The following is a 26,701-nucleotide window of genomic DNA, read 5'->3' on the forward strand; positions in this document are numbered from 1 at the left end:
AGGTGTCCATGTATGTAAATTATTAAAAGCTAGCGCAGAGGTACAGAAAATAATCAAAAGGCTAATGACATCTCAAAGGGATTTCAAGGGATTTTGAATTTAAAAGTGAGGACGTGATGCTTCAGCTGCACAAAGCCTTGGTTAGATCCCAGTTGAAGAACTGCATTTCATTTTAGTCATAAACCTCAAGAACCTTGGGGTTGGTGGGGCGGGGGGGGGGGAGGGGTGGTGGGGAGAAGAGGGTGAAGGCGCGGAAGTACAAATGCAGATTCACCAGAATGATACCAGGGTTAAAAGGTTCAATTATGAGGATAGGTTGCCTCAACCTGAATTACATTCCATTGAGTTTAGCCAGTTGAGGGGTGTTCTAATCGAGATCTTTAAAATGATGGAAGTATTTGGCAGGATAGATACAGAGAAGTCATTTTGTCTGGTGGAAGAATCCAAAAGCAAGGGGAATTATTTTAAAATTAAAACAAGAACAGTTATAAGTGAAATCAGGAAGCACTTAATCACACAAATGGAACTGAAAATTTGAAATTCACTTCTCTAAAAGGGCTGGTATGCTGGTTAATTGTAATATTCAAGACTTTTTGTTAGATAAGGGTGTCAGGGACATGAACAAAGCAGGGTAATGAACTTGAGGAACAGATCAGTCTTGATCTAATTGAATGGTGGCATAGACTCCTATTCATATGTTCTAGGGTTTGCACTTCTCTGGTTTCAGCATATCGGAACGAACCTTTACATTGGAGCGCTGTGAAAGATCACAGTCAGTTCAAAACATGGTACTCTGAATAGAACACTGTCCTTCTGTTTATGCTAAACTACTGACCACAATCACTTCATGCACTGAGTGGTGTTAATATAAAAACCTGTATAATGACAGGATAGTAGATTGTCTGTAAATTTGTCCGAATGGTGTGCTAAAATATATGAAGAATACAGAGGAAGAACTTCAAAAAGAGCGTGGAGAGCTGGGAGAGGCTTCATTTCAAAAAGAGTGCGGAGAGCTGGGAGAGGCTTCATTTCAAAATGAGCGTGGAGAGCTGGGAGAGGCTATTCTATCCAATCCTCTATCCTATCGGATCCTCTGTTCAATGGAATGGCCCGTTCAAGAAAATCAAGTGTGACATCACAGGCAAGCTGGTAGGTGATTGGTTGGAGAAGAAGCCACCTGTTTGGTGAGTATCTGGTAAATGTTTAAGATTTATTCTAATCCAACATTTAAAATAGTAAAGGAACTAGTGGTAAGCTTAATAAAAATATGTAAAAAAGGAAAATAAAATAAATAATTGAATAAAATAATTAAGTAGTTAATTGAAACACATTAAGGATGGCAGGACAGGTGATGTGTCACGGCTGCAGCATGTGGGAGCTCCTGGATGCCACAGTGATCCAGGACAAACACGTCTGCAGTAAATGTTTGTGGCTCGAAGAGATTTGGCTCAGAGTCATTGAACTGGAGACGGAGCCGCAGACACTGCGACACATCAGGGAGGGGGAAAGTTACCTGGACACTTTGTACCAGGAGGTGGTTACACCCCTTAGGATAGGGTCTTCTGATTTGGTCATTGGTCAGGGACAGGAGAGTGTGGCTGCAGCTGAGGCAGGTAAGGGGACCCAGAGGGCAGGAGTGCAGGAGCCTCAGCCTTTGCGATTGTCCAACAGTTTTGAGGTTCTTTCAGCTTGTTTGGATGAGAGAGAGTGTGAATGAGCAACCTGACCATGGCACCATGGTGCAGGAAGCCATTCAAGTGGAGGGAGAAAAAAGGAATGTAATAGGGGACAGCATAGTGAGAGGGATTTACACTGTTCTCTGCAGCAAAGAGCAACAGTCCAGACAGCTGTGTTGCCTGCGCAGTGCCAGGATTCGGGACATCTGCTCAGGGCTGGAGAGGAGCTTACAGTGGGAGGGGGAGGATCCAGTCATCATGGTCCATGAAGGTACCAACGATATAGGCAGGACTAGGAAAGAGGTTCTGCATAATCAGTATATGGAATTAGGCACTAAATTAAGAAGCAGAACCTCAAAGGTAATAATCTCTGGATTATTACCTGAGCCACGTGCAAATTGGCGGAGGGAAAATAAGATTAGAGAAATGAATGCGTGGCTCAAAGACTGGTGTGGTAGAAGAGGGTTCTGGTTTGTGGGGCACTGGGGAAAGTGGTGGCTGTACTGTTGGGATGGTCTACACCAAAACTGTGCTGGGGCTGGTGTCCTAGCGAGCTGCATAACCAGGGAAGTAGAGAGGGTTTTAAACTGAACAGTGGGGCAAGGGATCAAATTTGGGAAGATATGGTAAATCAAGGAGCAGAGACAAGGCAAGAGAGAAATGATAAACAATGGGAAATGATAAACAGACTGTGACAGGGAGGGACAGAGATTACAAATCTAACAGTAAATAAACAGATAAGGCTAGAGGTTACAAAAATAATAAAGGACTAAACTAAAGGCTCTGTATCTGAATGCATGGAGCATTTGAAAGAAAACAGATTAATTGAAAGCACAAATAGAAATAAATAAGTGCGATCTGATAGCCATTACAGAGACATGGCTGCAGGATGACATAGATTGGGACCTGAATATTGAAGGGTACATGGCACTTCAGAGGGACAAGAAGCTAGGAAAAGGTAGAGGGGTGGCTCTGTTAATTAATGATGGTATTCGCGCAATAGAGAGGGATGACTTAAGTTCAGGAAACCAGGATGTAGAAGCAGTTTGGGTAGAGTTGAGAAATCATAAAGGCAAGAAGTCACTTGTGGGAGTGGTGTACAGGTCACCTAACGTTAACCACACTGTAGGATGGGGTACAAAGGAAGAAATAATGGCAGCTTGTCAGAAAGGTATGGCGATAATCATGGAGGATTTTAACATACATATAGACTGGAAAAATCAGATGGGTAGAGGTAGCCTAGATGAGGAGTACATAGAATGTTTTTGGGATAATTTCTTGGAACAGTATGTTCTGGAGCCAACCAGAGAGCAGGCTATACTAGACCTGGTATTGTGCAATGAGATAGGATTAATAAATGTTAAGGCACCCCTAGGTAGCAGCGATCATAATATGATTGAATTTTACATTCAGTTTGAGGGAGAGAAGAGTGGGTCCAAGATCAGTATTTTAAACTTAAATAAGGGCAATTATGAGGGCATGAAAGCAGAGCTAGCTAAAGTGAACTGGCAAATTAGGTTAAGGGATAGGTCAATAGAGATGCAGTGGCAGACATTTAAGGGGATATTTCAGAATACACAGAATAGATAGAACAAAGAACAAAGAAAATTACAGCACAGGAACAGGCCCTTCGGCCCTCCAAGCCTGCGCCGATCCAGATCCTCTATCTAAACATGTCGCCTATTTTCTAAGGGTCTGTATCTCTTTGCTTCCTGCCCATTCATGTATCTGTCTAGATACATCTTAAAAGACGCTATCGTGCCCGCGTCTACCACCTCCGCTGGCAACGCGTTCCAGGCACCCACCACCCTCTGCGTAAAGAACTTTCCACGCATATCCCCCCTAAACTTTTCCCCTCTCACTTTGAACTCGTAACTCCTAGTAATTGAATCCCCCACTCTGGGAAAAAGCTTCTTGCTATCCACCCTGTCTATACCTCTCATGATTTTGTACACCTCAATCAGGTCCTACCTCAACCTCCGTCTTTCTAATGAAAATAATTCTAATCTACTCAACCTCTCTTCATAGCTAGCGCCCTCCATACCAGGCAACATCCTGGTGAACCTCCTCTGCACCCTCTCCAAAGCATCTACATCCTTTTGGTAATGTGGCGACCAGAACTGCATGCAGTATTCCAAATGTGGCCGAACCAAAGTCTTATACAACTGTAACATGACCTGCCAACTCTTGTACTCAATACCCCGTCCGATGAAGGAAAGCATGCCGTATGCCTTCTTGACCACTCTATTGACCTGCGTTGCCACCTTCAGGGAACAATGGACCTGAACACCCAAATCTCTCTGTACATCAATTTTCCCCAGGACTTTTCCATTTACTGTATAGTTCACTCTTGAATTAGATCTTCCAAAATGCATCACCTCGCATTTGCCCTGATTGAACTCCATCTGCCATTTCTCTGCCCAGCTCTCCAATCTATCTATATTCTGCTGTATTCTCTGACAGTCCCCTTCACTATCTGCTACTCCACCAATCTTAGTGTCGTCTGCAAACTTGCTAATCAGACCACCTATACTTTCCTCCAAATCATTTATGTATATCACAAACAACAGTGGTCCCAGCAAGGATCCCTGTGGAACACCACTGGTCACACGTCTCCATTTTGAGAAACACCCTTCCACTGCTACTCTCTGTCTCCTGTTGCCCAGCCAGTTCTTTATCCATCCAGCTAGTACACCCTGGACCCCATGCGACTTCACTTTCTCCATCAGCCTACCATGGGGAACCTTACCAAACGCCTTACTGAAGTCCATGTATATGACATCTACAGCCCTTCCCTCATCAATCAACTTTGTCACTTCCTCAAAGAATTCTATTAAGTTGGTAAGATATGACCTTCCCTGTACAAAACCATGTTGCCTATCACTGATAAGCCCATTTTCTTCCAAATGGGAATAGATCCTATCCCTCAGCATCTTCTCCAGCAGCTTCCCTACCACTGACGTCAGGCTCACCGGTCTATAATTACCTGGATTTTCCCTGCTACCCTTCTTAAACAAGGGAACAACATTAGCAATTCTCCAGTCCTCCGGGACCTCACCCGTGTTTAAGGATGCTGCAAAGATATCTGTTAAGGCCCCAGCTATTTCCTCTCTCGCTTCCCTCAGTAACTTGGGATAGATCCCATCCGGACCTGGGGACTTGTCCACCTTAATGCCTTTTAGAATACCCAACACTTCCTCCCTCCTTATGCCGACTTGACCTAGAGTAATCAAACATCTGTCCCTAACCTCAACATCCGTCATGTCCCTCTCCTCGGTGAATACCGATGCAAAGTACTCGTTTAGAATCTCACCCATTTTCTCTGACTCCACGCATAATTTTCCTCCTTTGTCCTTGAGTGGGCCTATCCTTTCTCTCGTTACCCTCTTGCTCCTTATATATGAATAAAAGGCTTTGGGATTTTCCTTAACACTGTTTGCTAAAGATATTTCATGACCCCTTTTAGCCCTCTTAATTCCTGGTTTCAGATTGGTCCTACATTCCCGATATTCTTTCAAAGCTTCGTGTTTCTTCAGCCTCCTCGACCTTATGTATGCTTCCTTTTTCCTCTTAGCTAGTCTCACAATTTCACCTGTCATCCATGGTTCCCTAATCTTGCCATTTCTATCCCTCATTTTCACAGGAACATGTCTCTCCTGCATGCTAATCAACCTCTCTTTAAAAGCCTCCCACATATCAAATGTGGATTTACCTTCAAACAGCTGCTCCCAATCTACATTCCCCAGCTCCTGCCGAATTTTGGTATAGTTGGCCTTCCCCCAATTTAGCACTCTTCCTTTAGGACCACTCTCGTCTTTGTCCATGAGTATTCTAAAACTTACGGAATTGTGATCACTATTCCCAAAGTAGTCCCCTACTGAAACTTCAACCACCTGGCCGGGCTCATTCCCTGACACCAGGTCCAGTATGACCCCTTCCCGAGTTGGACTATTTACATATGCTCCAGAAAACCCTCCTGGATGCTCCTTACAAATTCTGCTCCATCTAGACCTCTAACACTAAGTGAATCCCAGTCAATGTTGGGAAAATTAAAATCTCCTATCACCACCACCCTGTTGCTCCAACATCTTTCCATGTGAATTTCAACGAGAAAGAAAAATTCCAAGGGTGGGACCCGCCATCCGTGGTTAACTAAAACAGTTAAAGATAGTATCAAACTTAAAGAAAAAGCAGATAATTGTGCAAATATGGGTGGCAGATCAGAAGATTGGACAGAATATAAAAAACAGCAAAGATTGACTAAAACTAGCTAGAAATATAAAGACAGATAGTAAGATTTTCTATAGCTATTTAAAAAAGAAAAGAGTTAACAAAGTGAACGTTGGTCCTACAGTAAGTGTGTCTGGGGATAATAATGGATAATAAGGAGATGGCAGATGAACTGAACAGGTATTTTGCATTGGTCTTCACAACAGAGGATACAAGTAACATCCCAGAATTAGCTGTAAGTCAGGAAATGGAAGGGAGGGAGGAACGTAAGAAAATTACAATCACCAGGGAAGTGGTACTGAACAAATTGTTGGAACTGCAGGTTGACAAATCCCCGGGTCCTGATGGACTTCATCCTAGAGTCTTAAAAGATGTGGCTAGTGAGATAGTTGATGCGTTAGTTTTAATTTTCCAAAATTCCCTAGATTCGGGAAGGTTCCACTAGACTGGAAAATAGTGAATATAACTCCTTTATTCAAAAAGGGAGGTAAAGAGAAAGCAGGAAAATACAGGCCAGTTAGCTTAACATCTGTCTTAGGGAAAATGTTAGAAGCTATTATTAAAGATGTTATAGCAGGGCACTTAGAAAAATTGAAGGTAATCAGGCTGAGTCAACATGGTTTTGTTAAAGGGAAATCATGTTTAACCAATTTATTGGAGTTCTTTGAGGGAGTTACATGTGCTGTGCATGAAGGGGGATGTATTGTACTTAGATTTCCAGAAGGTATTTGATAAGGTGCCACATCAAAAGATATTGCAAAAAATAAAAGCTCATGATGTTGGGGGTAACATATTGTCATGGATAGAAGATTGACTAGCTAACAGGAACAGAGAATAGGCATAAATGGGTCATTTTCTGGTTGGCAAGATGTAATGAGTGGTGTGCCACAGTGATCAGTGCTGGGGCCTCAACTTTTTACAATTTATATAAATGACTTAGATGAAAGGACCGAAGGTATGGTTGCTAAGTTTGCTGATGAAACAAAGATAGGTAGGAAGGTAGGTTGTGAAGAGGACATAAGGAGGCTACAAAGGGATATAAATAGGTTAAGTGAGTGGACAAAAATCTGGCAGATGGAGCATAATATGGGAAAATGCAAAGTTGTTCATTTTGGCAGAAAGAATAACAAAGAAGCATATTATCTAAATGGTAAGAGATTGCGGAGCTCTGAGATGCAGAGGGATCTGGGTGTGCTAGTGTATGAATCGCAAAAGTATGCAGGTACAGCACGTAATGAGGAAAGCTAATAGAATGTTAACGCTTATCGTGAGGGGAATTGAATACAAAAGTAGGGAGGTTATGCTTCAGCTATACAGGGCACTGGTGAGACCACATCTGGAGTACAGTGTACAGTATTGGTCTCCTTATGTTTGGAAGGATGTAAATGCATTGGAAGCAGCTCCAAGAAGGTTTACTAGACTGACAGCTGGAATGGGTGGGCTATCTTACAAGGAAAGATTGGACAGGCTAGGCTTGTATCCGCTGGAATTTAGAAGAGTAAGAGGTGACTTGATTGAAACAGATAAGATCCTGAGGGGTCTTGACAGGGTGGATGTGGAAAGCATGTTTCCCCTTGTGGGAGAATCTAGAACCAGGGGTCACTGTTTAAAAATAAGGGGTTGCCCATTTAAGACAGAGATGAGGAGAAGCGCTTTCTCTCAGAGGATCGTGAGTCTTTGGAACTCTCTTCCTCAAAAGGCGGTGGAAGCAGAGTCTTTGAATATGTTTAAGGCAGAGGTAGATAGATTCTTGATGAGCAAGGGGGTGAAAGGTTATCGGGGGTAGATGGTCATGTGGAGTAATCAGTTAAGTCATGAACTTATTGAATGGCGGAGTAGGCTCGAAGGGCCGAGTGGCCTACTCCTGCTCCTAATTTGTATGTTCATATAATTAACCCACTCTAACTGATTAATCTGAAATAAACCTATTCAGCATTACAGTTTCCAACTGCTTCTGAATGATTTGAAGATTTTTTCCTTCCTATTTGGAAATCCATTCCGCATGCTGAAAATTCCTCAATGTCGGCCCTAAATTGTGCCCTTTGTTAATTAGAACCTGCATTCCTGGTCCTGCTTTCATGGTCTAATCTGTAGTATTGCTCCATATTTACCTTTTCTATACCATTTACTTTTTTATCCACTTCTATGAAGGTTGAACCTTCTTTCAAGATGGTAATATCCATGTTTCCAAGTCTTTCCTCATAATTCCAATGCTAAGAATCAGCCTTGTGACTCTTTGCAACCCTTTCAAGGCCTGAATATCTGTCTTATCTCTCAGTGATCAAAAAAGACACAATATTTGTGGTCAATGGATTATAACTTTGTCCCATTTTAAGTAATGCTTCTTTCACAGTCAGCTTTTGTCTCTGAGATACACCAGGCAGTTTGATAACAGCGTGTGCCAAGCTGCAGGCATGTATCATGGGCTTTAGGATAAACATCAACATTACAGCACACCTGAATCTGCTTTGTTATGAGACAAAGCCAAATGAAAAACTTCAATCATAGAATGCTAAGTAAAACCCACAATGAATAAACGCCTTTGAGCTCATTACTGTCATGAATATTTATTCAGATTGGCTCTGTGCGTTGCTAACTATAGCTACTTTGCATATACAGAATAGGCTGATTACAGAACAGACATTCTTCCAACTCAAATACCACAAGTGGCCTGTACTGCAAAATACCATGAGATTGCTTTGTTCAAAATCATCTCCTGTTGTTCTCTGTTGTGTTGCTACCACAGCTGCAGCCCTGGTACTTATGTACTTAAGGTTCAGAGAAAGAAAAAAGCTAAGCCTTGACCATGGACTTAACAATTGTTCTCAACAATTTCTAAGGTTGCTTCAGTTTCTCATTTAATATGGAACATCTGTAGTAATAAGGTACTTTGATTTGCCAAACAAAATCTCATCTCTTACCCCATACAATGAGATCTCCAGTGGCCTCGTCCACTCCTCGCGAATTGGTGGCCAGGCACGTGTAACTCCCAGCGTCTGAGATGTGGGAAGGGCTGATTAGAAGGCTGCCAGATTCCAGCAATGTGAAGCGAGGTAATTGGACAGACCCACTAGCAAGAACTTTCTCTCCTGTTTTAAAAGATAGAAATGGAGAGATCATTGGATACTGGCTGCAGTCCACACTACAATAGCACAACCGACGTGCAAATAAACTATCAACTTGAAACACTACCAACTCTTAAAAAGAATTACCCATCCCATGCTATAAAATCACAGCATTATCACCTCTGGGGGGCGGGGGTGAGGGCTCAGTTCGCTCAGTTGGCTAGACGGCGAGAGTGTGATGCAGAAAGACACCAACAGTGCGGGTTCAATCCCCGTACCGGCTGTGGTAGTTCATGGAGGCCCGTCTCCTTGTCTTTCCCCATACTTGAGGAGTGGTGACCCTCAAGCTATACATCACCGACTGTCTTTAATGGAGAGATGCCAATGGTCCTTTGGGACTATGGCTAGAGCAAATCACCTCTAGAGCATGAAAATCATTAGAAAATTGGTTATGTCAAAACAAAAGCTGCTTTTCTTCAGCATGTATTGGAGGATAGTAAGAATCAGCTGGCAGTAGGGCAGAGGGTGCACAAAGTTGGGGGAAGTGTGAGCAAAAATCAGCAGGTGTGAGGCCACCTGGCACAGACAGAATGAGTACATGCCTGCAGGTCAAGAATGGGGACCACCTGAGTTCAAAAGAAATGGGGATCAGAGATTATTCATGGTCAGACCACTCTGGGAGACCCGGGGTTGAGTGACAGGCTAATTCAAGAACCTGAGCTACTGGCCCTTAAACTTTAACAGAGCAAAGGCAGCAGGGTGGGTTGCCATCTCGGGGAACCAAGGAGAACAGTTAATGCCCAGCATGCAAGACTGGATGATACCAACATTAGGACCAGCAGCTGGAAAACTGAAGGTAAAATTTAGTTAGAAGGCAAAAATGGGAGAATTTAAAAATAAAGTAAAAGACCTCAAATTTGTTATAGAAGTTCAACCAAATTACATCCTTCAAGTTTGTAAATGAGAACAGCCAAAAACATTTTTCCCCATATGGTACAGAGAACAAATAAAAATGTTTTAGGAGAACAGAAGCAACACTTTGTCAAATTAGTGCCCAGGGTGAGGGGGGAGAAGTGCTGAGTAGTTTTAAACAGAAAATGCTTACAAATTCATACAGTTTGCAAGTAATAGTGCAAAAGTGCAAACAGTTTGAAAGCACAAGCCTTACAAGTAAGATGTGAAATCCCTTCTCACATTCTTCCAAAGCACTTCACAAGGTCCCACAAACAGCTAAAATTTGAATGGCTTCGTTTTTTTATTTTTGGGAACATTGGTGAGTTGGCAATACTACGGAGTCATGGTGCTACCCTCCATACACTTTAATGCAGTTTATTTGATCCTTTGTGAGATTCCAGAGAACAACAAAACTAAAATAGTGATCAAGTGAAATGTATTGATAATGACGAGCTGTAGTTTGGACACAAGCTACTTGTTGTCGTCTGGTACTTTCCTGACTGAAGGTCAAGTCAGAATCGTCTAATTATTGTTGGCAATGTTGCTGGATGTACCATGTAGAAAGGACTACAGATGGTCTTTTGCATCCAATCCATTTTACAGGGTTGACACAGATAGAAACAGCACCATTGGAGGAAATGACCTCGTCCTTGGAAGCACAAAAACCCTGTTGAGATAGGATTTCTTGGGTACCTCCAAAAGGCTGCTACCGGTGGCACTTGTGTTTAGTCCACCATTTGGGTCTGGCCACAGGCACCCTGAGCCATAAATTTGCCTGTAAAGGCCAGGAGCACGTTTTGCTGTGTATAACACAAAGGAACATCCGACCAAACTGACAAATTCACAGATGTACTAAATGCAAATATGTTCATGTTCATGGCTGTGGCCAGTTCCGGCATCCATCGTTAGGTGATTGAGAATTTGTGATTGAACTTAGGTACGGTGTACAGAGAAGGTCAAAGTGTGGAATTAAGCAGTACAGAAAAGCTGGAGCAGACTTGAAGTAATGAAACACCCATGAAATGTGTTGCATGCAAAAGCAGTCAATGTTAATACTTGCCCCTTTGCCAGGTGATTGCTGGCCGTGGCGCCCCTGATGTTTCACAAGAAAGGATGACTGACAACCCATCAATCACTGTGCTGTCTGACGGGCCCTTAGTAATGTTGGGAGGAATGCCTGTAACAACCAAAAACAATTAATATTGTTCTCACATTAATTAATCTAAGTATTGCTGACTAATGTTTCAAAATTTCTTTTCTGATATCACTACTTTTATTTGTGGTAAGCCCATATTAATTTTACCTAATGTATCCTGTATATTATCTCATGACCAATAATGGGAAAAAAAAGATTCTATTCACAACACACTGAATTGAAAATGCACAATATGATTCCACCACTGTAAATACAGGGTTGCTAAATGGCCCAGACTGGTCTTCTGGAATGGGGCATGAATCTCCATGGCTTGGGAGAACTTCACATTTTAAATTTCTTGCTGCATCAGTGCCTTCCTCCCACTTCATGGCATCATCAATTACATATTCAGTGTGCTACTATTAGTATCAGATGGAATCAAAATTCCTCCCTCGTCTGCTTTCCCTCTTATGAATCCCTCCCCAAACTTTCGTTTCCCCTCTTCCCCGCCCTTGGTTTCCTTTCTTCACCTGCTCACAGGCGGCCTCCTGATTCTCGGAACCTCTTGCACAACAGCTGCTGGCACAAACCATCAGCAAAGATACTCGATGACAGAGGATCCAAGTGTTATGCAATTATGCAAATGCAATTACATTTGCAGATGTCCTTGATCAAATGCCACATGGTTAGATATCACATGATCAAACCTCCAGGAATACCTCCAACCAAAGTTGGCAACCCTAGTAATGATGGAAGAATGGGAATTTTGCCCAGCAGATGAGATAAGAGCCTGACCCTGCTTGAATTTCCAGAGTCAAGCCATGTGCAGAAAAGAGGCTGTCGCTCATGTCATTATTAGTGCAATTTGGGTGCCCGCTGGGGAAGGGGCAGTGAATCTTCTGGAGTATTTTAGACCATAACCCCAGCCAGGAACACTCCTATGAGCTTCACTTATACTGGGTAAGTCTCTTGTCTTGCCATCCAGGTTGAAAATAAATATTTGCAGATGGACAATGGTAAAGAAAATCAGGTAGTATCGATAAAGGGCAATGATCTGCAAATGTCAGTTTTATATCCAACTGTTTTGTTGTTTACCACTGGTAGGGTGACCAGTAGCATTTATATAATTGGCTTGAAGTCATTTAAAAACTCATGGCAGAAGCACATTTTGATTACAACTCAGAAACTTCAATGGATACATTTTTAACTTGCTGTCCAACTGGCATTGCGAATTGGCCACCCATTACAGAAGACACCCACCTTTCAATGCCATTGAAAATCTAACCCTAATTATCTAAGCTGCCGCTGTGGAGTCTGAAATATGGATAAACTAATCATAAAATGCTATAAAATTCCCTTATCTATAATCTAATACTAGTAACTAACTCCAAGCCCTTGTTAGAATAGTCCCTGTTTGGCTTTAAATGATAAACACATTTATTAATGATTAATTAGTTATTTGTGAGCGTTTGTAATTGGATGAAAAAATTACAAATCCTGTGATAGGTATATTAAAGTGAAAAAGGAAATAAATTATAATTATATTGTACCTTTCATGCATCTAGCATGCCCCAAAGCACTTAGCAGTCAACGGCTGGGATTTTGCAGTCAGCGGTTTTCCCCTTTACCGATATCAGTTTAAATCTGGCGCCAAGTCAAGGCGTGCAGCAGCAGTGATGTCAGCAAACAGATAAACAGCCAATCACACTGAAGTATTCACACAGACAGTCAACCAGGAAGTTAAATGCAATTAATCTCTTTCACTTTTAATGTAAATTTTCAGATAGTGAAATACATGATTGGATTTAGATGCTAAAATAAAGGTGATGGAGCAATAATCTGTTTTGGTGGCGGCTGATTGAAGGAGGAATGTTGGACAGAGCAGCATAAAAACTCTCTGCTGTTTGCCAATTAGTGCAATGGAGTATTTTACATCCACTTTAAGAGAAAGAAAGGGCCTTTGTTTAAACTTAAAGGTTTCAATGTAAACAAGCTATTTATTTCTTCCTTTTCTTTAGAAACCAAATAATCCAATATGCATTGATGAGCAGGAAAGATAAGGGGTGGAATTTTACCAGCCTCATGGCGACAGGCTAGGAGGGGGTAAAATGGTGGGGGAATGCACTGGAGTGGATTCCTAATGCCTTCCCGCCACCTGGCAAAGTTCCCAGGGCAGTTGGTCAGTGGGACTGGGAATGCACAGGATGGCAGCAAGCAAGCAATTGAGGCTATTAAGCAATCAATTGAGAGCGTTACTGCAGTGCTTTTAAAATTTTCAGTGGTATGCACGGGTTCTGCGGAGCATCAGCAGCTCGCTTACTCAAAGGAGGTGAGATTTCAGTGGCAGGTGAGTGTTGGCTGAAAGTGGTAGCCAGTGAGTACAACTGCATTGACAACCAGGCAGGCTGAGGTTCAGATAAGCAAAGGTTTGTACGTTTGGAAGGATTGTAGACTGTGAGGCCATAATGGAGGGCTGTTACTGGGAGGGTGTCTCCCAAGTCTACTGCAGCGAGTACAGGCAGCACTAGGGGGTTGAGAGGTATCGCACCGTGAAAGCTCCAAATCTCAATGGGTGCTCTGCACTAAGAGTTTGATTCCTCTGGTGAGGAGGAGAGTGGGAGAGAGAGAGAGAGACAGGTTCAGCCATATGGAGCGGGGCTGCAGGGCCGCAATGGCTAGAGGAACACCAGCATCATGAAGCTGTGATGGGATGTGGACAAGGAAAGTGCATTGGGGCAATAATGTAGGCTGATGTTTCAAGAAGGCACTATCCAGCTGAAAGGGTTTACAGACACAGGCTTAGCTCCATGGAGATATCAGAGCACCACTGTCTCCGAAGACTGCGTTTCTCCAGATAGATGGTAGTTGACCCGTGCGACATACTGGTCGAGGAGCTGAGGCTACTGGGATCTGATGGCCACCCATTGCCTGTGGTGGTGAAGATGACTATGGTGCTTAACTTTATCGCCTCAGGTTTGTTCCATGGATCATCCGAAGATATCTGTGGGATTTCTCAGTCAACTGCCCATCACTGCATCAAGCGGGTGATGGATGCCTGGCTCCAGAGGGCAGGGAAATGCATCAGGTATCGCACCGATCATGCCAGTCAGGATGAGAGGACGATTGGATTTGCAGCCACGGCTGGAATCCCTCTGGTGCAGGGGGCAATTGACTGCATGCATGTGGTCATCAAAGTGCTCTCAGAGCATCCAGACACCTTCGTAAACAGGAAGTGATTGCACTCGCTGATTGTTGAAATAGTCTGCAGCCGCAGCAAAAGGATCGTTCAGGTGTGCGCAAGGTTCCCAGGAAGCTACCACGACTTGTACATTCTGAGACAGTCCAGGTGCCTCAGCTCTTCAGGCCATCTTGCTTACTCATCGCTCAACACAGCTCATGGATGATGCCATACTGTGGAGTCGGTATGCACCTCCTATATCCACCTGCATGTGGCTCTCTATGAAAGTTGCCATTCTCCCAATGGAGGAGGCTATGCACTCACACGCCAGAGACATGGTGCCACACATGGCATGGATGGACTCCTCCATCATACGCGCATGGGAGTGAACAGCCTCTGCTCCAGTATCTGCCACTTTGCTGATGACTCTCGAGGCTCGCCATCTGCGGGTCTTTCCTCAATCCTCCGATGGGGAGTAGCTGCGGCTGTCACTGCCTCCGTTACCTGCTCGGCACATCTGAGCAGTGCTCACCAGCTGGTGCCATCCTTTCCAAACCTGCGCCAATGCCCATAGATGTGAGCAATGGTGGAGGGTGCGCTGAACTGCTGTGACACTGTCTCCGCAGATGGCAGATCCTCCTCTGAGGTCTCATGTGGTCCTGAAACTGTCATCAGTGCCTCATCCACTGCTGGAACTGTGGAATAGACAAGAGTAATGTTAACGATCTGCATTTTCAACCAACTCCTTCTGCCCATGTTTGATCTGGACCTTCCTGTGTTCAAGGTCCACAGAGGCGCCATAACTATTGCTCATCAGAGGTTTGATGCCTGCATCCATCGCTTTACTCACTCTTTATGAGCTCCACACCTGCCTTGCCCTCAGCGACAGGCTGCCCTGCTGCAAACCATCCTATCTCCATCGCCTCCTCCTGCATCGGCATCACTACAGCAATGAAGAGCACACCATCTCCAGTTCTTCTCTGCTCTCTGGCATTGTGAGCGGCTTCTCCTGCAACCACATGCATACACAATGTCACTCTTTCTCATGGCGCAGCTGTGCTCATCGGTCTGTGCCACTTTACGTCCAGCATCACAGCACAGGGAGGCCTGCTACAAGCAGCCATTCAGCCTTGTCAACACTGCGATCACCTCTGACTGATGGTGGCCCTCCGATGTGAGGCAACTGTGCAGCTCAGTGTAGTCGCTGGTCCTTGGTCATGCCCGATGCCTGAGTTGGCCACCTTGCCTCACATCTCATGGGTGGCATTTAAGGCAGGCAGGCTGCAAGCTTGCAGTTACGAATGCTGCTCACCTTGCCAGATGGCGCCAGGTCATTGAATCGTTTTGGGCATTGCCCCATGTTTCTACAACCGTGGCTGCTGACTTCCTCTGCCACCTCTAGCCATACCTTCTTTGTGAGGCTTGCTGCTCTCCTCCCATCCACTGGGAACAGCACCTCACTCCGTTCCCTTGCTGTCTGCAGGAGCACCTCCAGGGAAGCATTACTGAACCATGGAGCCAGCCTTCCTCTGATTCCAGCCATTCCTCCACAGACTCCCTTGTTCTGCACCCCTTCCAATGCCCTCTATCTGTATAGCTTGCATGAAGGCTGCCAGCTGGCCTTCAATAATGGAGCAATCCATCGACCTGGAAGCACGACCTCCCTCCTGCCACCCGTTAATGGCTGGCTCCCCTGCCTGCTGGACGTGATTGGTTACAAATGAAAGTTCGCTGAGGAAGTCCTGCCACCCGTCTGTGTGGCTGTGCGACCTGTATACAAGCCCGGTGCCAGGACTTCCACTCATTTGGCAAATTACATCCTTGGTAGTTGTTCTTAATCAAATACTCCCACTCTTTTTAAGTGAGGATTCTCCCCATGGTTCATGGCATTCCATAAAGGATTCTGATATTCCTAAAGCCACACCAAACCTTCATCCCCCTAAAAGCTCTGTGAAGGTTAAAGAAAATGTTATGAATCGAAGTTTAGATCTGCACGATCGGAGCATCACTCATCAATTTACAAATCTCAACTAAGGTAGAGGATAAAAGAGTGAATGAAGGTAACTAGCAGAATAGCTTAAAAGATAATTTACTTACTGGTAACAGCAAGATAGGTGAAAGTTTGCACCTCACCAGCATCATTCCTAGCAAAGCACTGGAACATGCCAGTGTCATCAGGCATCAGTCCATTGATCTGCAGGCTGCCGTTGGACAGCACCTTGTATCTGGGGGCATTTAACCTTGTGATCAGTGTTGCATCTTTATACCAATACATCACTGGCAATGGAACACCTGCAATCACATACATAAATTATTGAAATCTTTAATAAATACGTGATGCTTGAATAAAGTTCTTTCAAGAAATATGTTTAGTATGTATTGCTGGTCTCCTTTCACGGGCACCATGATCTCTTTTCTGTGGGGTTGTCAATAAATAAAGAATAAACCAGGCATCGAGTCCAACAAGACTTTGATAGAATTCACTTAAATCAATATTCTGAAAGTATTCAAAGTTCTATAGGCGAAGAAGAAATATTTAGTGACTGGAACTGCTAAACTGCTGGTTTGGATCAGTCCATTATCTGCATCCCAAACACCACCTCAACTGTGTTAGAAATTGCCCAGGTCTTAGTCATTCAAAGCATATCTGAACTGGTCAAATTTATATTCTCCTAGAGTCACACCACTTTGCATTCTCTGCTCCTCCCAGATACAAATGTTGTGGAAGTTTCAGTTCATGCTTCATGGCAATAACAGGATTTGAAGGAAAGTAATAAATTGATCCCACAGGCGCTGACTCAATCTGGGATGTGGCTGCAGGGATGCTGATGTTTGACATGGATGGTTAGTGTCAGTGGGTTATTCAACCACAATAGCTACTGTTGCTTAACCCATCCCTGATCACATCTGATGTCAACACATGCACTTCCGAGCAAGGGACCATGGCTAAATATTGGAAATGCTAACTTTTTGTGATTGTTTCCCCGCTGTCCCCAAGGGGTTGAGCAGGTTGTCACACCCTCATTCCTGCCCTGGCTGAAATCAGTTAACTAGGTAGAAACAGAGAATTAAACCTGGAACCTTCTGGTTCATATAGTTCAATCCCAGATCAGATAGGGCATCAATCTCTTAAACCATTGGGGAGCTCATCATATGCAAGAAAGAGCATATACCAATCTCCAATATTTTTGTTCACAAGTTACTGTAAGTCAATACAGAAGCCAATTCTGAAACTTTAGTGATCCTAGTGATTTTGTGAGTGTTCTTGATACCTTAAAATGAAAAAAATGTTACCTAGCAACAGCTTTTCAGGCAGCTTGCACTTTTAGGTTTTTGAAAAAAGCAGCACATCTCTCAAACCAACTCAATAAAGTCACATAAATGCTGAATTTCATTTCTAGTCTATATGCACTAGGATCTGAGGGAGTGGAATGTATTACCTGCCAAACTCATTTAAAAAGAGTAACTCATTTACAGGTATTTGAGACTAGAGTGATCACTCAACATTATGGACTCCAGGCAGTCACCAGGAGTAAGAACACTTCAAATATTCTGCATCACTAAGTACTCAGCCTCTGCTTTATATAATCTTCCTACTAAGTTTAATATAAAGTAGGTTGTCTGTTGACTTTACCTCGAGCCTGACATGGAATATCTACCACTTTCTCTATCTCAGTTGTAATGTGACGCTCTGGTTCCAGGACTAGCTGTGGTGGCTCTGCAAGAAGAGAAGAACTGAATATTAATCAGCAAAAAAAAAATTCTAGAGCCCATTGATAATATTTGTTTACCTACTGTATGAAATGTGAAGTAAAATACAGTGGAAAATATCATTGGTAAAATCTTAAATAGTTTGCTTTTAATTATTCTGAGGATTTATTTCACTGCATTCTCAAACCATATTCTCCATAATGATAGGACTTGTGTTAAGGCAAGGTGGGCAATTTTCCAGGCCCATGAGGTGGAATGGTTTCTATTATGGTCAGATCATTAACCAGTAAAATTAATCCAATTGTAGAGAGAATATTGAGGTGCACTATGCTGGAACACATACACATATCGGGCTGAGGGGTCAGTATTGTAACTGCCTAATTGACCACTCTCTTGCCACTAATAAATTCACACAGCTATGCCCCCATTCCTCAATACTACTATACACGGTCCCTGCAATCATCAGCATCAGGATCTTGGTTTTAACAAGACAACAGATAAAGTTAACTGCATGTGCTTAAACTAAGTTTTACAAGTAATCAGTGCCACTGATCTATAGTTTCTATGCAAATATGCATGTATTAATAGAACTGAAGCTGAAATTTTCACCAACACAGTGATACTCTGCAATAAAAATGCAATTTGACTTTTTCAACTAAAAAAAATGAATTCAGTACCCTTGATAATATATTGTGCTTTACACATCATAATACTGTGCCTCTTCTAACTCACCATGAGCAGTGCCATCGTAGATCTGCTACAGATATAGCTTTGGACAAAGAAACATTGAAAGGGAACCATTTTGCAGTAGAGTCAGAGCAAAACATCAGTCTGCTGCAGCTGTGTGATAGTGCAGATTGTGAGAGAATTCTGAACACTTGCATCTGACTGGAATGACAAGGAAATGAGATTTTAAAAACTGAATGGGAAGCTATGGGTAGAATCTGGGCTCTTTTGAAAACAGTGACTATAAAAATGATAGTAATTGTATAAAAATGATGAAGCAGTGGTTGGTTCCTGGAAGGCAACAAGTTCTTTAAACCCCTTTTAATGGCTTGTTAAATAACACAGTTTGATTCTGAATCCAGATGCGATAGGAGCTGCAGAATGTTTCGTAGCCATATAATGCAGGTGTTCATTATAGAACCAGGAATTTCCCAGGCACTCACCCAGCACCGACAAGAAGGCTCCTGCACTGACTGAGGGAACGCTACTACTTCGGAGAATGGCTTCACATTCATAGTAACCAGCATCACGCAATTTCGGGTTTAGGATGGTCAGTTTCCGGTGGTAATCGCTGAATCCATTTCTCAGTGGCACCCCATCCTTCTTCCAGATAATACTTAGCTTAATTAGTGGTCTGGAAATAAAACAATGCACAGAAATTCCTTACACTGTTAATTTGAAGATGTTATCACTGTTCTCCTGATAGAAAGCCTATTATACTTATATACAAGTGATTAAAACTTCCAGCAGCTATTGTTAAACATTAAACACATTCCAATCCTGATCCTGTAACCAAGGTGCATCTACAGTGTGAGCATTCACTGTATCTAGTTACCTAGGTTACCATTCAAGGTGACTGATAAAAAATAAGATTTTCAATTGCTGTGAGAAATTATTTTAGGGAAAGGGGCACACCATGAGTCTTGGAGAATTGCTGTATCTGTGTCTGTGCGAGTATGTGTGCATGCAAGAGGAGAGGGGGGTGGTTTTGTTTTTGCAATTACTAAGATGGTAAACTTTTAGGCAAAAGGAAAAGAGGAAGGGAAGTGATGTGGGTAAGTTAATGCTCTGGTATATTTCTTCGTGACCAATTCAAGATTGGCATTGGCTGAACATAGTCAACCGTCTGGCAATAATGGGTAAGAGAAAGGGCCAGATTTTATTCTGGTGACGAGGATCCCAGCGGCAGGCCAGAAGGTGGGGGAGACCCCCGTTGCAATTCCATGGCGGGCAGCCAAATAACTGCCCACCAGCGGGGATGCTGTTCCTTTAAGGGACAAGCTTCCGGTTCCAGAGCTGCCAGCCAATCGGAGGACCAACCCTGGGATAGGTAAGTGGAGTTGGGGTTTCCTGGGACAGTGAAGCAGGCCCCATTGATGGGGTGGCGGGTTGGTAAGGGTGCGCGGTGGGTCTTCTTGTGGGGGGGGGGGGGGTTCAGCCATCATCATGGGGGGGGGGCCCCCTGGATTGCCCCCAAAGGAGGGAACACTGATGCCGCTAGGAGGCTGCCAGGCATTATTTGGCGGCATCTCCCCGTGGCAGCAAGCTCTTCTGCCTTCAGCAAAATTGAAGTGAAGGCAGGAAGTGGCCCTTAAATGAGCGTTAATTGATCACTTAAGAGGCTCAATTGGCCTGGGGTGGCAAGGCTGTCCTTGGCCTTCCCCGTACCGGACAAAATGGTATGGGGCCCGGGAAGCGTCATAAACGATGCCCCCGGCCATTTTGTCCCTCCCCTCACCAACCCCCTCAACCCCCAGCCTCCGTGTCCATCTCCAAGGTCAGAATAAAATCCTGCCCAAAGACACAGAAGGGGCACCAGAGTGGAGTTGTGTGGGGGTGGGGGAGATGTGCAGAAAGAGAAATAATTTTAAACTAATTAACTAAAAATCTCTTTTGTATTTTATCATAGGCAGGTGCCTCTGACAACAAAATTGGAGGCAACCTATAGCATAAAGAACAACTTATATTTATATTGTGCCTTTAACATAATAAAATATCCCAAGGCACTTCACAGGATCGTTATAAAGCAAAATTAGACAACGAGTCACATAAGGCGATAGTTTAAGCAGATAGCCAAAAGCTTGGCCAAAGAGGTAGGTTTTAAGGTGTGTCTTATAAGAGGAAAGAGAGGTGAGTTGCAATTCCATGGCGGAGAGGTGCAGGGAGGCAATTCCAGAGCTTAGGGTCCAGGCGACTGAAGGCACGGCTACTAATGGTGGAGCGAATAAAATCAGGGATTCTCAAGAGGCGAGAATTAGATGAGTGCAGATATCTTGGATGATTGTGGGGCTGGAGGAGATTACAGAGGTAGGACATGGAGGGATTTGAAAACAAGGACGAGAATTTTAAAATTGAGGCATAGCTTGACAGGAAGCCAATGTAGGTCAATGAGCTCAGGGGTGATAAATAAATGGGATTTGGACTGAGTAAGGACACGGACAGCAGAGTTTTGGATGACCTCATGTTTATGGAGGGTAGAATGTGAAGGCCTGCCAGCAGTGCATTGGAATAGTCAAGTCTAGAGGTAAAAGTATGAATGAGGGTTTCTAAAGCAGATGAGCTAAGCCAGGGGCAAAGTTGGATGATGCTACAGAGATGAAAATAGACAGTCTTAATGATGGCATGAATATGTGGTTGGAAGCTTATCTCAGGGTCAAGTATGACATCAAGGTTGTGAACAGTCTGGTTTAGTCTCAGACAGTTGTCAGGGAGAGGGATGGCGTCAGTAACTAGGGAATAGAGTTTGGAGCGGACACCGAAGACAATGGCTTCAATCTTCTCAATATTTAATTGGAGGAAATTTCTGCTCATCCAATACTGAATGTTGGATAAGCTGTCTGAAAATTTAGCAACAGTGGAAAAGTCGACAGAAGTGGTGGTGAGGTAGAATTGGGTGTCGTCAGTGTACATGTGAAAACTAACACTGTGCTTTTGGATGATGTCACCGAGGGGCAGTATACATATGGGAAATTGGAGGGGGTCATGCAGGAGTAGGAAGAGAAGTTGTAGTAAGTCATTTGCTGGTTATGATTTGATAGATAAGAAAAATACCACATTGCACCAAAGGCAGCAAAACCCTCTTTCAGAAGGGGAAGGCAGTGCCATGATATACATCTAAATGTAAAGTACTTCCAGGGGTAATGATAGGCTTTACCATTTTGATCCTGACTGGAAGCCAATAAAGAAGATACTATCATATTACAGTAAACAGCAAAACTATAATCAACATGTCTTCTGCAGGCACAAGTCCTAAACATTTCATACAAAATAAACAGATTTTTTTGAAATTAATACAAATAATAAAATATTATGGAACATCTAATCATATTCTTTATAAACTTAGTTTTCATGTTGATATGTATTTTGTCATGTATATTAGAAAGACAGAAATTTGAATGTTGCTTTTTTTCTTTCATTGGCACAGTTAGAAGACTGTTGTGGAATGTGAAACTCATGCTGCACTCTACTGTTACTGCTTCTCTTTAATGGGTGAACTTCCTGCACTCAAAGTGCAGGGATGACAGGAATTGAAACTGAATACTTTTGCTCTTTCTCCAAAGTGACAGCTTAAAGCAATCTCATGTCAAGTATATCAAAAGCTACTACAGCTTAAAACTTTCACTTTACTATCATAACCTCAGAAGAACATAGCCTTAATGCACCAGCATGACCTTTACATTTAATATTCTTACTGGTCTCTGATCGGTGCTGTCTACTGCAACATCATCTGGAACCTGTGTGCTGTGAACGTTTGTTCACTGTGAATTGGATTCAGAATGTGTAAAGTGATTCATTCATGCATCATTTATATGGCTTGGTTGATGCCTGTGTTGGACAATCTTTTGCACTACACCAATACTAAATTTGGAGTATAATGTGACTGATTTCTGGGAAATTGGTAGTCTTACATAGGTAGCAAGATTCTCCAGAATATGTAGGGTAGGATTTTCATCCCCAGATTGGAGCGAGGACAGAGATGGATGGGCCTGAAGATTTGTGTCGCGCCCGGCGTGCTGGTTTGCTGGCACCATTCCTCCCCCTGGGCCATTTTCCTGGAGGTGGAATCAGAGTCGGTAGGGCTACCCACCTGCAAGTGGAGGATAGCCAATTAAGGATAGTTAAAGGTCTCTTAAGGCCCATCGTCAGAAACAGACTGCAATTTTCCAGTTGGCCTGCAGACCCACCGAGGCGTCGGGGACTAGGCCAACTGCAGCTTCTCTGTGGCAGAGCGGGGAGGGATTGGCCAGCAATCCAGGCAGGCTTTGAGGCCCTTCCTGTCTGCCTGGCCTCAGCTGCGGTCACAAACCACCCTAGTGGTTACCACTCCACAATCATGGCCCAGCTGCTGAGGACATTTTTAAATTTAAAAGTTTAAAAAGTTGGTGAGAGGGTGCCTCAAAATGGAAGGCCTCCGATTAGCCCTTCAGCTTTGAGAGCCTTCCCGCAGTTCTTAATTGGACAGCGAGCTCACCCTTTGGCCACTAACAGGGAAGATCACTGCTGGGTGACTGTTTACGCCACAGTGCGAGATTGTGACCCCCATTTGACCCCAACATCGGGGTTCTGACCTAGTGGGCAAAATCTTGGCCATGGTCTCCCAAAACTGATGCTGGGAACTGGCTGCATGACAGCCTTTTAATCATCAAATGTAACATTTAAAAATGCTCAGCCTGCCTGTTGTACTAACTTTAAATTTTTAATGCTCAAAAACAGATGACCAAAAGATTTGCAAATTTAGACCAGTTTTGCAATTGAGCAGGTAAATGGGAGAATTAAATTTTAAACCTGTTACATATAATTAGATATGCATAGGTCAAGTTTCTTGGGCCTTAAGTAGTCAAAATAGAGTTAGCACAAGGAGAAGGGGAGAAGGTTGAACCTGGCAATACTGTTTAAAGTCAGTGGTGGGGAATCTTTTAGAAACAATAATCCTGGAGAAAATAAACAGCCACTTGGACAAGCATGGACTAACAAAGAAGAGCCAGCATGGATTTGTTAAGGAAAAATTGTGTTTGACTGACTTGATTGAATTTTTTGATGAGGTAACACAGAGGATGAGGGCAGTGCAGTTGATACTGTGTATCTGGACTTTCAAAGGTGTTCGATAAAGTACCAAATATTAGGCCTTTTAGCAAAATTGAAGTCCATGGGATAAAAGGGTCAGTAGCAGCATGGATACAGAATTGACTAAGGGATAGATAACAGAGACAACAGCAAAATACTGTAGATGTTGGAAGTCTGAAATAAAAACAGGAAATGCTGGAAACACTCAGCTGGTCTGGCAGCATCTGTGGAGACAGAAACAGAGTTAACATTTCAGGTCTGTGACCTTTCATCAGAAGTGAGAAAAACTAGATATGTAATAGGTTTTGAGCAAGTGAAAGGGGGTAGGGTGGGAAGAAGAACAAAAGGGAAGGTCTATGATAGGATTGAGGACAGATTAAATGACAGAAGGTTTCATGGTACAAAGCCAAAGGGAGTGGCAATGGTACACGTAAAGAAACAAAAGATATGCAAATAGTTGCCGAGGAAGGAGATGTGGCTGGAAAAGCTGATCAAACCTGATCAAACAAAAGAAGGGAAATAGTAAGCAATGAAAGTGAACAAGGTAGAACAGACAAACAGAAATCCCATCAGAGAGAAGAGCAGAACTTCTTCAAGGTACGCATTCCTGGACAAGAAGTCACAGTGAATTAAACACTAAGACAAAAGCAAAATACCGTGAATGCTGGAAATCTGAAATTAAACACAAAATGCTTGAAACAGCTTAATGCAAGTCTACAGATGTTATGTTGAGATTTTAAGTATGTTGTTAGATGATACAAGTATTGTGTTCAGGTTTAGCCATTGATATTATTTAATTTACTTAATCAAGCTGGGGGACCAACTCTAGTTCAATGAAGAGTGCCGGAGGGCATGCCAGGAACAGCACCAGACATACCTAAAAATGAGGTGTGAGTCTGGTGAAGCTACAGCACAGGACTACTTGCATGCCACACAGCGGATGCAGCATGCAATAGACAGGGCTAAGCGAACCCACAACCAACGGATCAGATCTAAGCTCTGCAGTCATGCTACATCCAGTCGTAAATGGTGGTGGACAATTAAACAACTCTCAGGAAGAGGAGGCTCCACAAATATCCCTAACCTCAAAGATGGGGAAGGCCAGCGCACAGCAGAAGTGCCAAGTGAATGGTCCATCTCGGCCTGCTCCTGAGGTTCCCAGCATCACAAATGCCAGTCTTCAGCCAATCCGATTCACTCCACGTGATATCAAGAAATGGCTGAAGGCACTGGATACTGCAAAGCTATGGCCCCTGACAATATTCCAGCAATTGTACTGAAGACTTGTGCTCCAGAACTAGCCGCACCCCTAGCCAAGCTGTTCCAGTACAGACACAACACTGGCTTCTATCGGGCAATGTGGAAAATTTCCCAGGTATGTCCTGTGCACAAAAAGCAGGACAAATCCAACCCAGCCAATTACTGCCCCATTAGTCTACTCTTGATCATCAGTAAAATGATGGACAGGTCGTCGACCATTCTATCAAGCAGCACTTGCTCAGCAATAACCTGCCCAGTGACGCTCAATTTGGGTTCTGCCAGGGCCACTTAGCTCCTGACCTCATTACAGCCTTGGTCCAAACATGGACAGAAGAACTGAACACCAGAGGTGAGGTGAGAGTGACTGCCCTTGACATCAAGGCAGCATTTGACCAAGTATGGCATCAAGGAGACCTAGCAAAACTAGAGTCAATGGGAATCAGGGGAAAAACTCTCCGTTGGCTGGAATCATACCTAGCATAAAGGAAGATGGTTGTGGTTGTTGGAGGTCAATCATCTCAGTCCCAGGACATCACTGCAGGAGTTCCTCAGGGTAGTGTCCTAGGCCCAACCATCTTCAGTTGCTTCATCAATGACCTTACCTCCATCATAAGGTCATAAGTGAGGATGTTCACTGATGACTGCACAATGTTCAGCACCATTCGCAACTTCTCAGATACTGAGGCAGCCCATGGCCATATGAAAGAAGACCTGGACAACATCCAGGCTTGGGCTGATAAGTGGCAAGTAACATTCATGCCAAACAAGTGCCAGGCAATGACCATCTCAAACAAGGGAGAATCTAACCATCGCCAATTGACGTTCAATGGCATTACCATCGCTGAATCTCCCTCTATCAACATCCTGGATATCACCATTGACCAGAATCTGAACTGGACCAACCATATAAATACAGTGGCTACAAGAGCAGGTCAGAGGCTGGGAATTTTACAGAGAGTCACTCACCCAGTGACTGTACACAATCTACAAGACACAAGTCAGGTGTGTGATGGAATACTCTCCACTTGCCTGGATGGATGGATGCAGCTCCAAAAACACTCAAGAATCCCAACACCATTCATGCTAAAGCAGCCTGTTTTATTGGCAACCCACCCACAACCTTCATTCCCTCCACCAATGATCTGCAGTGGCAGCAGTATGTACAATATACAAGATGCACTGCAGCAACTCACCAAAGCTCCTTTGACAGCACCTTCCAAACCTGTGGCCCCTACCACCTAGAAGGACAAGGGCAACAGATGCATGGGAACATCACCACCTGCACGTTCCCCTCCAAGCCACACACCAACCTGACTTGGAACTATATTTCTGTTCATTCACTGTCGCTGTGTCAAAATCCTGGAGCTCCCTTCCTAACGCACTGTTGGTGTACCTATACCCTAAGGACTGCAGCGGTTCAAGAAGGCAGCTCACCACCACCTTCTCAACGGAAATTAGGGATAGGCAATAATTGCTGGCCTAGCCTGCGCGCCCATGTTCCACAAATGAATAAAAAAATGTGAGTATTGCTGAGAATAGAGACATGTTGTCGAAGCTTTTCGTCTTGCAATCAGGACAATCTGCAAGAATACCAATGTAAGGGAAAACAGCAATTTTATACTGTATGAGAAGAGAGTGCTGATTGGTTGGAAAGTGAACTCTGATTGGTAGAAGCGCTGCCATGGAGAATGCACCAGCTCAC

At 43.6% G+C, this 26,701-nt stretch overlaps 1 protein-coding gene across 1 annotated transcript in view; it reads right to left on the minus strand.

Moving 5' to 3' along the window:
• The window catches only part of LOC137384323 (protein sidekick-2-like), a 506,965-nt gene that overhangs the window by 270,165 nt on the left and 210,099 nt on the right, over positions 1-26,701 (minus strand). The window contains exons 6-10 of the mRNA XM_068058191.1: positions 19,119-19,309; positions 17,873-17,956; positions 16,336-16,530; positions 10,986-11,102; positions 8,828-8,995 (exon numbers count right to left, since the gene is read on the minus strand). Of these exons, the coding sequence (XP_067914292.1) occupies positions 8,828-8,995; positions 10,986-11,102; positions 16,336-16,530; positions 17,873-17,956; positions 19,119-19,309 (755 nt within the window). The remainder of the gene's footprint in view (positions 1-8,827; positions 8,996-10,985; positions 11,103-16,335; positions 16,531-17,872; positions 17,957-19,118; positions 19,310-26,701) is intronic.

The sequence above is a fragment of the Heterodontus francisci genome, chromosome 26 (genome assembly GCF_036365525.1).
Source record: "Heterodontus francisci isolate sHetFra1 chromosome 26, sHetFra1.hap1, whole genome shotgun sequence".
NCBI classification, from domain to species: domain Eukaryota; kingdom Metazoa; phylum Chordata; class Chondrichthyes; order Heterodontiformes; family Heterodontidae; genus Heterodontus; species Heterodontus francisci.